General features: G+C 37.0%; 1 protein-coding gene across 2 annotated transcripts in view; it reads left to right on the forward strand.

Moving 5' to 3' along the window:
- Positions 1-14,353, forward strand: part of LOC107286731 (histone-lysine N-methyltransferase SMYD3) — a 145,510-nt gene that overhangs the window by 64,644 nt on the left and 66,513 nt on the right. For both annotated transcript variants that reach the window (XM_015815146.1, XM_015815145.1), the window contains exons 2-4: positions 5,165-5,232; positions 8,209-8,311; positions 11,202-11,312. In XM_015815146.1, the coding sequence (XP_015670632.1) occupies positions 5,201-5,232; positions 8,209-8,311; positions 11,202-11,312 (246 nt within the window). In that variant the 5' untranslated portion in view covers positions 5,165-5,200. The remainder of the gene's footprint in view (positions 1-5,164; positions 5,233-8,208; positions 8,312-11,201; positions 11,313-14,353) is intronic.

Genomic DNA, 14,353 nt, shown 5'->3' on the forward strand with positions numbered 1-14,353 from the left:
GCAAGAAAGGTTGCAAGATGTCAGGAGGAATCCGTGACTATACAGGGTGACAGCCAGTGGATCAGTAATGAGTTCTCCTTTACTAGAAGATCTTCAATTCAAGTCAGTGGTTGGAGAGTCATCTGCTAGAGATGCTGTAATGAGTCCCGCACTGAGGAGGTGGATAAATTATTAGATTAATTTCAAGATACCTTTCACCTCAATACTACTATTATATGAAATTAATAGAGAATCTTTTATCTGTTTTTTAAGGGTTAGATGCTAACTTATATAGCCGTTAGCATCTCTGGGTTGCTTGCTTATCCTTAAGTAAACGGAATAAAGGAAAAAAAATCTTAACGGGGTAAAAAATCCCACAGATGGAGGTGACATGTTATGACTGGGCTGCTTTAGCCAGCTATAAAAATTGCAGTCTTAGAAGCAATACCATAAGTAGTGTTATGCAAATTGTAAGAATACATTAATATTGGAGGTGCCTCACATGCTAATTAGCAGAATTTTCTTTATCCACAGTAGGTATAAATCATTAATAGCCCTTCTACTGCTCCTTTCCTTAATAGGTGGCTCATTTACATATCTACCTGGTAGTCCTACATTAAGATCTAATCTTTAGCCATCTGCATATGGATACACTATTTTCTCCTTTGACTTAAAATATGAGAAGAAAGTGCATAGATCGATATGCCTTCATCTGTTTATGTTTGCAACAAATCTTAGAACATAATTTACTACTCTGGCGATGTCAACGCTTTAATAGAATCCTGAAGAGTAGTGAAATAGCAATCTGTCCTGTTCCTCCTGTGAATGTTATGGCTCAACAGATTTAAATCTGATCTATCCATATCCAAAGCCAATCTTCTAAAGATCATGCTATAATGACTCAGGTGAAAAACATAGTTTCCATTCTTGAATTTTGTTGGCTTCGTACATTTTACCTTGTTCATGAATTCACGTGTGTTTTTGGGTATCTAGGCAATTCTTTTGTAACTCTAGCCATGTAGTCATATAAATCATGTCCATATAACGAGAGGCAGCCAGGCAGCAAATATTAAATACAAGCCCTTCCTCCTTTCTCTGCCTTGTAGCACAGGTTGCGCAAGAAAAGTGAGATCTCACCCAGTCAGTGATTTCCTGAAAAACTTTCTCCCTTGCTCCCATGCCTTCTCTTGAGTTTTACCTCCAGTAGTTGGTTGAGATAAGATGGCAGTAGCTGCATACCTCTGTCTTCTCTCTCTTGTTTGCATTCCCTAGGCACAATGGCAAAGGAGAAGGGTCCTATTAGGCTATCTAGGAAAGCAGATACCTCTGCCAGGGTGTTTGACCACTTCTTTCTTTCTTTTATTAATTATTTTTTTATTAAAGAAATGTTTACAGAATAAGAACATTATAATTTTTAAAAAGGAAATAAAGATAAAGAAAAGTTAAAAAAGTGATCAGTAAATAAGAAAGAAAACGAAAGAGAAAGGAAATAAAAATAAAGCTATAAAAGAGTGACTTCAGCAGCAGTAGTAGTAGTAGTAGTAGTAGTAATAATAATAATAATAATAATAATAATAATAATAATAATAATAATAATAAGAGAAGAAGAAGAAGAAGAAGAAGAAGAAGAAGAAGAAGAAGAAGAAGAAGAAGAAGAAGAAGAAGAAGAAGAAGAAGAAGAAGAAGAAGAAGAAGAAGTTGGAAGGGACCTTGGAGGTCATCTAGTCCAACCCCCTGCTCAGGCAGGAAACCCTATACCATTTCAGACAAATGGCTGTCCAGTCTCTTCTTAAAAACTTCCAGTGTTGAAGCATTCACCACTTCTGGAGGCAGGTTGTTCCACTGGTTAATTGTTCTAACTGTCAGGAAGTTATAAATGCTTCTATATTTTATCCCCTCTCTAAGGTCACATTGTGGCTCCCTTCTTTCCATAGCCTACCTTTTATAATCATCAACTCATAAATCACAAGTTATAATAATCAACTCATAAATCACAAGTTCATTTTTTTCTATTTTCAGCAAAAAGTTCATAAAGGGTTTCCAATTACTGGCAAATGAAGTTACTGAGTCCTTCTCTTTCTGAGCAGTGAAATGAAGCAAGCAGGAATCTCATGATTCATTCACTGAACTTTGCCCCTAGTGATGGTACTTGGTGTGCATAAAGTAGATTAATCATATTAATCAAAGTGACTAAATTAGTGGATTGGGAAAATGCTATGAAGATTGTTTACTTAGGCATTTGACAAGGTAGACCACAGCTGCCTTCTTGGTAAGATAGAAAAAATGTTGGATAGACAGGATCACCACAAGATGGACTTAAAACTGGCTGACCAACCACACTTAGCATGTAGTCCTCAATGGAACTACATTTACATGGAGGGAAGCATGAAGTGGGGTACCTCAAGGTTTTTTCTAAAGCCCAGTACTCTTCATTATCTTCATAAATGATTTAGATGAGGGGATAGAAGGGGAACTCATCAAATTTGCAAATGACATCAAGCTGGGAGGAATTATTAACATCTTAGAGCAGGGATCTTCAAACTTGGCCCTTTTATGACTTGTGGACTTCAACTCCCAAAATTCCTCAGCCAGGCACGCTGACTGAGGAATTCTGGGAGTTGAAGTCCATAAGTCATAAGAGGGCCAAGTCTGAAGAGCCCTGTCTTAGAAGATAGACTGAAGATTCAGAAGGATAGACTTTATTATTGGGCTCTATCCAACAAGATGCAGTTCAATGGTGAGAAAAGTAAGGTCCTGCACCTAAGCAAGTAAAATCAAATGCACAGGTATAAAATAGGTGGTACCTGTCTCATCAGTAATGAGAGGAATCTGGGTGTCCTGGTGGATCACCACTTAAGTATGAATCAGCAGTCTACTGCAGCTTCCAAAAAAGCTAATGCAGTCCTAGGAAGCATCAACAGATGGATAGCACCAACATCACAAAAAGTGATGCACTAAGGAGGCCACACTTTGAATACTATATCAAGTTCTGGTTACCACAATATAAAAAAGATGCTGAGGTCCTAGAAAGTGCAGAGAAGAGCAACAAAGCTTATAAGGATTCTGGAGACTAAAATGTATGATGAACAGTTAAGGGAACTAGATATGTCTATCCTATCAAAGAGAAGGATTAGGAGTAACATGATAGCTGTGTTCCAGCACTTCACAGGCTGTCACAGAGAGGGGATCAACCTAGTCTTCAAAGCACCCCGAGGGTAGGAGAAGAAGTAACAAGTAGAAGATCATTAAACAGAGACCCAACCTAGAACTAAGGAAACATTTTCTGATGCTGAAAACAATTAATGGAACAACTAGTCTCCAGAAGTTGTGGATGCTCCATCACTGGAGGTTTCAACAATAGATTGGACAGCCATTTGTTTGGAATGGTGTAGGGTCTCCTGCTTGAGCAGGGGGTTGGACTAGAAGACCTCCAAGGTCCCTTCCAAGCCTGTTATTCTATATTATTCTCTGTACCTCCCAGTAAACAGAGAGTAAGGCTTCCAACTGACAAAGTTGCTTCTTGCTCCATTTGGTTGGCCAAGCGCAATTCTTCCCATTACATCCTGTAGAGAAATAAAATGCAGAGAGAGTGGAGCTTTACAGCATTGCCATGCTTCCTTGAGTTTTATTTTTCTCTCTGCAAGTGACCTCCTTTCAGACAAGCAAAGAGGCATGCACACAGGAGACAATCATCCTCTTTTCATTTCTCTTACTGTCAAAAAGAAACTAGGCTGTAGAAAAAGAGAATGCAGACGGCATCCTCTGCTCAATAACGTATCATTGCCACCTCTGTGTCTCCAGGTGTTTCTGTATAAAGGATTGGTCATAGCAAGAATGACATTTTATTCTCCCATTTCCTTCTGGGCAACAGTATGTAGGGATTCACCCCAGTCTATTAAATCCACCATAGTGTGCCATTCTGAGTGAGCACAAGAAACCCACAAGAAACAATCTTCCTCTGTGGTCAGTTTCTCCTTCTACCATAAGGACTAGGCCAGGGGTAGGCAACCTTGGCTCTTTTATGAATCATGGACTTCAACTCCCAAAATTCCTGAGCCAGCATGGCTGGCTCAGGAATTCTGGGATTTGAAGTCCACGGGTCATAAAAGAGCCAAGGTTGCCTACCCCTGGCCTAGGCAGATGATGGTTACAGTATTTCCAAATGCTTGCTTGCCTTTTCCTTTTGCCACAGTAGCATCAGCACAAAGTGTTTTTTGCCCAAGATAAAGGACAAACTCTTGATTCCTACCTGTGTGCTGATTCAGCCCTACTCAACTCTGCTGACAGTATCGTGTGCATTTATGTGTAGTAGGCTAGTTTAAAAGGTGAATGGGCTACCAACAGCATTCAGACAACTACTACTACTACTCTCAAGGCTCCCTGGCATATTCTGCTTCTGTCAATCGCTACCTGCTAGCCTGCAGCACTTTATCTACTTATGTATCATAATGATTTTGAGAAAATGAAGGGGTATTTTTTTTTAATCTCTCCTTCTGCTTTCTTTGGAATTTTAGAAAAAGGGAGAATTTTTCTCCCACCTGCAAAGAGCTGTTCATCTGTGTTCTGAACAGCAAAGTCAATATTTTTGTAACCAATATTTTTTGCTGCTTAAAATGAACATATCAGAGCTCACAAGTCTTTTGTGGAATTATGTTTCCAATAGCTGCAGGAGAAACGTAATTAAGATGTACAGCTTTTCTAAATGATAGGGAATGTCTGAATGGGTTAAACTAGTGGCGTACTAATTAATGTAATTTAAGGAAAAAAAAACAGAGCATGTTTGTGTATATGTATATATATGTTGTATATACACCCATCCATTTAAATCAACTTTGCTGTCAAAGCATTTGCAATTATTTTGAGGGCAGATTTTATTTTAATTTATGATTAATATAATTTTGCAAGCATCCATGGACTGAAAGTATTTGTGTACTTTTTACATTACAACTAACAATTTTCAGCATCTAATTGAAGAGACTAGCAGTTCTGTTTCTAACTGGTTTGTTATAAAAGCCGCATCTCTGCTTTATATATTGTAATATGAAATGGTATTGTTTGTGTGTGGGATAAAATATTCTGGTTATTTGGCCTTTGTCTTAGCTGCCTTCTCTTTATTAGGTTATTTTATTAGGTTTCTAAATTACTCTAATAATCCTAATCAGAGATTTTAACCTTGTTTTTACAGGTGACCTGTAACTGTTTCAGCATAAGCAATGGAGAAATGCAGGATGTTGGTGTTGGACTTTATCCCAGGTACAGTGGATAAGCATTACCTTTGTGGTTCTAGTTGTATCAATCTTTCTGTGTCTCTCTCTCTCTCCCCCCACACACACACACTTACACTCTCTCTCTCTCTCTCTCTCTCTCTCTCTCTCTCTCTCTCTCTCTCTCTCTCTCTCTCTCTCTCCCTCCCTCCCTCCCTCCCTCTCTCTCTCTCTCCCTCCCTCCCTCCCTCCCTCCCTCTCTCCAGACTAGCAGCTGAAATGTCCGGTTCTACAAATACATTAAGAAATTCAACTAATATAAAACGGAATGCATGGCACTATAGTCTCTGAATTCACAGCGTGCAGTGGAAATAGGGCTACGATAATTTTGAGGGTAGAATTCTGTGAAATGTAACAGAATTGCTTGAAAGAAGTGTGCAAATCCTTAGCACAAGAGGCCTGAGACCAAGATAGAAAATGACCACTATACCCAAAAGTATAGTTAGTCAACCCAGTGAAAACACCAACCTTCATCTTGTTCTTGCCACTTTGGATGATTTGAGTTTTATATTACCGTCCAACTATTCTGACAGTGAACGAGAAAAGCTTTTCACCAGAGACTGCCCCAGGTTGCCCTTGAATGGCACGATCAGGTTGCAGTATAAAATCTCTAATTTAATGATATTAATTACAATTAATAAAATTACTCCCCTCATATTTAATATTGCTTTCCTTTATGTTAGAAATTACAAATTCATGGCAAATTTTGCAAAGGTAATCAAACATACCCACAGTTTTCTTTGATACTGACTTTCCCATTCAATTGCCTCTTTCTTCTGCAGTGGTTTTATTTTTTTCTGTTCAATCATGTCCAATTCTTGTAGACTGCCTGGACAAGTCCCTGCAGTTTTCTTGGCAAAATTTTTCAGAAGTGATTTGCCATTGTCTCCTTCCTAAGGCTGAGAGAACATAACTAGCCCAAGTCACCCACCTGGCTTTGTACCCAAGGCTGGACTAGAACTTACGGTCTCCTGGTTTCTAGCCTGATGTCTTAATCCCTAAACCAAACTGGCTCTCTTTGCAGTATTTAAAACCATATTTTTCCCTATGTTTAGCTGCATGCTATTCCAGGAATTTATAGATTTCCAGGAAACATGGCTACAGCTCATTCAGCAGGTTGTTTAGCAGTTATAAAGAGTTCTGGATGAAGAAGCCAGACTGTCTATTCGTGCTCTGTTGAGCTTTTGTTCATAGATAACAAGAAGAGTCCAATAGCTGTTTCCCTTTGTCATGCTCCTGTAGTAATGGGAGGCAGCAACAGTTTTCTCAGCTTTTGGGAGAGACTTCAGGGTAGGCTAAAGCATCGTGAACCAGAAAGAATTGCAGATATGGGCCTATGGAATAAAACTAGGATTGAAAGCAGCAGCAATGTAAGGAAGGATCCACACATGTGGAGAAAGAAAGAGAGCTCAAAATGAAGCAGCTGTCAAATAAAAGAGATTATCTGGGGGAATCACTCTGATGAATAAAAATTGAACAGCTCCCTTCTACCTTGTATTCTGCAACAACAATATTCTGGCCTGTGAGAGAGATCTTAAGAAATTGTAATTTTCCAGGATGCCTGAGTTCTTCTAATAAATGTTGCATGTCCTGAAATGCATTTTCCCAGAATCCCTTAGGACTTATTATGCTGCTGATTGACCTTCCTCTGGATTTCCCCCAAATCACTGCCGACAGTTGAAACTGAACAGGACAGCTAAGAAATATACCACTCTTATTTTGGCTTTCAATGGAGGCAGTAAAACCCCAATGGCCTTATGATGATATCAGGATTGAATTGCACTCAGAGAAAGAAAGGGAAAAAAACCTATTCCCTTATTCACGTTTTTTCCCCTCAGGCATTTTCGAATTCAGATCCAGCTTTTAAAGATAATTTCAGTATCCATTATCAAACAGCTAATTTTATTATTCTTGTGCTGATTGTTTTTATTTATTTATGTAGCCAATTTCTATAGCTGCCCATCTCAATCAATGACCCTGGGCAGCTTACAATTGTAAAAAAAAAATGAGGTGTCCTTGATGTACTCTGAGTGTGGTTGTTTTCTTTCAGATGTTTCATTATCCAGGCTAGGTAACATCATCAGTATTAATAAGGAGTGGGGTTTGCTCACATGTTATATTCTAGTGCCCTGTCCTGTCACTGTTGGTGGGGGTGGTCTTGTTGGTTCTTTGGTTGGGCTGTTTATTGTTAGGTTTGTTGGTCTAATGTTAATCTTGGAGTTAATTCCTGCTTATCTGGGTGTTGATTGATGCAAGTTTTTCTGGTACTTTTGGCTTGTTGATTATTTCTTTTGAATGGTATATAGATGTTATTTATATCTATGTGCTTGTTGATGGCCAGTTTGTCAGAGTGCCAGGCTTCCAGGAATTCTCTAGCATTTTTGGATTTGGCTTGGTCTAGGATAGTTACAGTTTCCCATTTGAAACCACAGTTAAGATGTGATCATGAATGTGATCTGCTAATCTTCTGTCTGTGTAAAGGGTTTTGCAATCCTTACACTCTATGTTGTATCCATGTGTTATGAAATTAAGGAGTTTTCAGCTAGATACAAAAGGCATCAAGCCCATTCTAGCCCATAGAATGAACAGAAAAAAACACAATGATTTGTGGCTTATATTTTATGATGGTGGTCATTGGAATTTTTCTTAATAACTTCTATAGTTTATTTATATTTAAAATATAGTTAAATTTATTGAAATTGAAATTTTATTTAGTAGAGACCAGCATGATCTCTCTGCATTGTGTTGTGATAATTTTGTTCTTCTTCTTTTATGTTTTTCTGTACTGTTATCCACCCAGAATCACTAACTTAAGATGGGCAATCTCATAAACCAATAAATTTTTGAGTCCTTCCATATGCAATTTCCATATGCAACCTGAGAGATACTAAACTAGATGGATTGCTAGAATAAATATTTTCCTGTAATATCTATTTCTTATCTGCATTTTGTTTTTCTTCATTAGCATGTCCTTGTTGAACAACAGTTGTGATCCTAATTGTGTGATCATCTTTGAGGGTCCCCAACTCCACCTTCGGTCCATCCGGGAAATGCAATTGGGAGAAGAGGTAATTCATTTGTTCCTTCTTCCATCCCAGAAACTTGCAGATTGAATATCTTGATAGTATCTTGATGTTATTTCTGTTTCATAGCTTTCAGGAAGAACATAACAAAATAAATCTTTTCTTCAAATAGTATGGGTCTCCTCATCATTGCAGTGCTGCTCATAAATCACTAGCAGATTTGTTTAATTTTTTCTCTCTTTGTTTCTCCTCTACACTTCATTTTGTTTGCATTTGACTACCTTTTCTGGGCTGAAACAAAACCAAAGAAAAACTACATGTGGGTGCAATATAACATGCAGTAAATAACTGCAGTTGTAAGCTTTTGTCAGACTAAAGCCCTGCTGAAGGTTTACAGTAGTAAACCTTTCCTGCAAGGAACCTATGAGGCAAAAGTTGTTTTCTTGTAAGTTTTATTTAAAAAGAACTACCCTTCTAAATGATTTGTGTTTTTGTCAGAGAATTCTTCACACAATTTTCTTTTCCTTTTTTTTAAAGATGGCCATGTCAAATAATCTGAATTAATATACAAAATAGAATATGGTGTCTGTGTGCATATCTCTCTCTCTCTCTCTCTCTCTCTCTCTCTCTCTCTCTCTCTCTCTCTCTCTCTCTCTCTCTCTCTCTCTCCCTCCCTCCCTCCCTCCCTCCCTCCCCCCTCCCCCTCCTCCTCTCTCCCCCTCTCTCTGTTATCTGACAGCCAATTTCTAATTAAGAGGCTCCTTGAATTTCAAATCTAATCCAAATTATACCAAAACAATTATACCATCTTAGTCCAGCAGCAGCATAACAAATCTTTCTGCCTTTTTTTCTATATTCCTCTCCAGTGTTAGCTTTGGCAAGGGGAAAAAGAGGCAAAGAATATAATGTAGGGATTGAAAACGGAAAAACATTGGTTACTTGGGGATAGGATTAAATTTACAGGTAATTTTTGCTGATTTTATAGTTCTACAGTTCTGTTCACTTTAGAAAGCAGCTTATCGGAATCTCTTGATGTGCTGGATTAAAGTTCTTGTAGCAGGTAGAGGAAGACTGGTATATCGGCATTTTTAGCTTATACTATTCATATATATAGCTAAAAATAATTAGATTATACTGTAAAGCTTGAGAATTTTAAAACTAACAGCATAGGATTAAAACCTATTAAATAAAGCTTGTCACATTTCATACCTTTAAATGAATAATCCCAGAGCTGACAGCCTCATACGAGAAGTTCACTACCAAACCACTTATGATTAACCTTTTTCTAGCAAGAAAAGTACCATCATTTAAAAAAAAAAACATAAGACCTAAAGCAGACCCTGGGAGCCTTATATTTTTTAAAATTGAATCATACTAGCACTGCAAATAAATTTTCAAATTCCTGGTCTTCTCAAGGAATGGACTTCACTAAATAAATATTCATGAGGATGATAGCAGTTGGTTTCCTAAATTGTAAGCACATAACTTCAATCATAATTTACACCTGTAAACAAAGTGACCTCAGAAGCATTTGGTCTTCAGCATAATTAGAAAAGATTTATTTCATAATATATTCAGTCCTCTGGCAAAAGTAATCTATTTTGCCATCAGCAACTAACTGAATAGAGAGTGGTAAATATAAATAGGATGCTTTAGAGAAAGGAACAGAGAAATAAATGGGTCTGATCATTTTACCCCAGTAGTAGCTATGCCATGCCCAATATGTGGCCCCAGTAAATCACACTTCAAGAATTGTTGACAGTCCATTCTGACCTAGAGTATTATGATTGGTAGTCACAAATCACTGGTGCTAAATAAAGTTTCATCCAAACTTTGTAATTTAAACCTTCACCATACTGTTGTGAGATGGGCAGCCCTGTAAATCATTTAAACCAATAAATAGATCATTAAAGAAGTAGGACACATAAATGCAATGAGGTATTATTAAAATAAAATGTAATTCTTCATCTCTGAGTTCATTTGAATATAAAACTAACCTGTATCTTATCATTAAGTGAATAAGACTGGGGTTTGTTCACTGTATTCTCCTATAGTATAACAACAGTGACTAAAAGCATTTTTACCCACCCATAGTTTAGTGTTGTGTCCAAATCTCAGGAAACTTGTGTTTGTCATTTGGGAAAGATTGAGAATACATTCATTTTGCATTGGCACCTGCCAAATATATAGAATATTTGGAACACAGACAGACAGACAGACAGACAGACAGACAGACACTCTAAATTTTGCATTTTTCAGAATTCTACTATGTTATTCACAACTAAATGTGCACAAACTTTTATTTGTTAACCTTTGTCACAGTTTGAGGTTAAACATGAAGGTTTGTCAAAAGGACGTGAAAGTTTCCAATGTCCTTACAGATGCACCAGAAGAGGAAAAGTGAAATAAGTTTATAAAGCTCAGGGTGCATTATCTACTATAACAATGGACCAGGTATAAAGTAAAGATGAGCATGGATTTTGCAATTCACTTTGTGCTTACAGCTCAACTTATGAGTTAGTTTAGTTTGACAGACAGCAATGGACGTAACTCTGTGTGGTTCTAAGTAGACACTTGCCCCACTGAACAGGCTTGGTTTTGTTCTTTTTGTTTGTTTGTTATCACAAATGTATGTTCCAGAAGTCGCCTTTCAATCTCTCAGTTGAAGTTCAGTAATTCTCCCTGACTCTACAGTGTTCACTGGAAATTTGCTTCCATATAGAATTATCGATTATGTCCATATAAGTTGTTTATGGTTTAAAATGATTACCTATTTTCTAATGTAATGTTAAAAAAAATGTTCAGCTATCCCTCTTAGATGACAACCCAGTATTTTAACCTTGGAAACCTTTTTTTTTTTGCTGTTCTTATGGCTGCATAAGTATTATAAGCATTCTTTGTCAAAATATGTCTTTCTGGTCTTTGTCACATGCAGCTCACCATCAGTTATACTGAAACTCTAATGCCTACTCCTGAACGTCAGCGGAATCTGAAGCGTCAATATTGTTTTCAATGTGGTTGCATCATGTGCTCCACACAAAGCAAGGTGAGTCAACTAAATTTGTCGTTAGACCAGGTAATATGCATCAATACTTGTGCTGAGAGTAGATATAGGTTGGATCAAACAATAAAAGGAACAAGATAATCAGAATTTTAAAAAGTGTCCTCTAGGAATTCTTTTATTTCATCACTTTTTCTTAGGTGTACTGGGATTTTATTATATTTTGGAACCAGACTTCTTTATTCTTATGCTTTCTTACTTCTGATTCTTTCACGATGTAAGAGCAAACAGTTATATATTTTTCTTAACCCAACATTCTTATTCATAAAAATACAGAATACGGAAGCATTACTTAATCTATAAAGGATTTTTGTATTTGCTTGGATGTATATTCTTTCTCCTTCCAACAGCTATGTATTTGTGCACTTTTTAAAATACTGTTTATGAACATTTCATTGTATGCTGTCTCATGAAGTCATTCTGAGAGGCTTTCATCATAGAATTGGCTTAAGTGAGTTACTTTGTATAATTTTATTCAAGAATGAATGATTTGATTAATATTTTTGTTTTACGTCTACATTTTGATCCCATTGTAGTTTGCATTTTTTTCTATTGTCGGTTTTTGAAATTGTTAAATTTCTTGTCTATTTGATATCTTGAGACAGTTAATTTTGTGAAACAGCCACAGTTGATTAGGATAGTTTTGATGGTGATGATAATGATGATGATGATGACATCAATACATTGAATCCTTCCTTTTCCTTGAAAAAGAGAAACAAAATCATGAGTCAAAAAAGTCTGTGTATATTTATAACTTTAAAACCTTGAATTATTTCTCAGTTGTTTGAAGATGTTTGTAGTTATACAATAATCCCATAGTCATATTAAATCAAAATGGAAAAAGTTAATATTTAAAAAGTATAATGCAGTATTATTGACATATGCAAATACATTTTTAAAAGATGCATGAAGTATATTACCAGTGACTGTGTAATATTCACAGAGTACTGCATTTTCTCTGAAATTATTACTAGTTCTGCTCCATGAACAAATCTCCCACTTCTGACACATTAGTTTCCTGTTTGTATCTCCAAACAATAGTCTATCCTAGACAAAAGCAAGTGATTTACAGAGTAAAAGATTATAGAAACTAATACTCAGTGACCTGAAAGACCAAGCCAGAAAATTCTGATGAGAATTTTACAAGGTATGAAAATTCACAGTAGGCTTTACGCTGCTCAGCTTAATAAAGGAAGTTTTTGTTTCCAGCTCTTGAAAAATTTACACTGTTATGGCATAGTCCCTAGCCCTACAAAGTCTTTGTTGATGGCATCCTCAAACTTTTATCTCATAGCCTTTAATTTCACATGTCTTTTTGTGTTAAGAAAATTACAAAGAAAAGGAAATTTTTATTGTATTGTCCGTAACATTTCTTGACCCAGATTCTTCTCTGAAAGTTGTGATTCTAACAAAGCTTTATGGCAGTGGTTCTCAACCTTTTTAATGCCGCGACCCCAACCGGTCGTAAGTCGAGGACTAAACCGGTCGTAAGTCGAGGACTAAACCGGTCGTAAGTCGAGGACTAAGCCGGTCGTAAGTCGAGGACTACCCAACCGGTCGTAAGTCGAGGACTTTCCCTGCCCGGGAGAGCCGCGTATGCGTGGTTCCGCCCCCTGCGCCAGCCGAGGCGTAGCTGGCAAGCGGCAGGGACGGAGCAGGCCGACCACCAGCTGGCCCAGCCCAAGGGAGGTAAGGCACCCGCCAGAAAAGGGGGAAAAAATGGCGGACAAAAAAAATGGCGGACAGCCTTGCTTGGCGACCCCCGTGAAATGGTCGATCGACCCCAAATGGGGTCCCGACCCACAGGTTGAGAACCACTGCTTTATGGCCTTTCTTCATCTCTTGCTCTTCTTCAGATGAGGAGCTGCCAAGAATATCTTATGCATTTTTTTTTAAAGTGTTCTTTAATTACCACCATGGATGCTTCTAGGCAAATATCCCCGACTGTCACCAGTCCAAGAGCTGTGCGCACCTAATATGTTTTTCCTTCCTTAATAGAATTTCTGGTTAAAAAAATATGTCAAAGAAAATGGAGGGGGGCTACATGCAGAAATTACTGTCTGAATTCCCATAATTGTTGGACCCATCTTGGAGGGAAGCACTGCAAATTGGGCCTAATATGGAACAAAGACTATTCTGAGAGATGATGCAAATGGACTGTAGGCTTGCCCAGGGTTAAGGGCTAATTTGGAAGAAAATTTTAACACTGTTAGTGATTGTGTTCTTGAATTTTAGGGATCATTATTTTTTAATCTCCACTTGATCAGATAAAGAAAGTTGAAAAGCCTTTCCCTGAAGTTACTCACATTACATTTATTAACCCAAGGTACATTTTCATTTAATGAAAAGTAAACAGTCTTCTAATTTATCTTCCGGACTCACTTCTCCACGTGTATCTTCTCTTTCTACAAAGGAAAATTAAACTTACCTAGAGATAAACTATCTTGAATCTAGTACAACTACAAAATGTTTTCCAAACTTTAGTAATACTTTAGTAATACACTTTATCAATTATTAAGGGGCATAGGTTCAGTACCATTATTGTTCAGAATTTAGACAAGTTTAACCTCAACTAATATCTACTTTTCTTTAGTAGTTACAGATTTATTCAGCTGCCTGACAGTATTTCTGTAATGTGCATTACGAGTCAACTTGAGATACATATATACATAAATACACACGTACCCATCATGCGATTCCATTTTGGAATAAGCAATATTAAACAAAGGTCAGAGAAAGAATAAAAAGCAATTAAAGGGAGGAGGAAAGGAAATGCCATTCATAAATACCTCATTATTTTTGCAGTCCTTGCTTTCATTTGAGAATATACTATTTCATGCAGTTCCTTTTGTTTAAAATTCTCTCTTTTGGAGAATATCATTAACTCAGTCTAACATACCTTTCTTAGATTTTCCTTCATTTCTACTTACTCATTTTTCTTCTGTCATTTTTATTTTGAGATTTAATCCTTTTTCTCTCTGTGATAAAATCAGTTCTGTGTATTTTTCTATTGGTCATTCACTTTA

Source organism: Protobothrops mucrosquamatus, unplaced genomic scaffold (genome assembly GCF_001527695.2).
Source record: "Protobothrops mucrosquamatus isolate PMUCROS unplaced genomic scaffold, P.Mucros_1.0 scaffold319, whole genome shotgun sequence".
Classification (NCBI taxonomy): Eukaryota; Metazoa; Chordata; class Lepidosauria; order Squamata; family Viperidae; genus Protobothrops; species Protobothrops mucrosquamatus.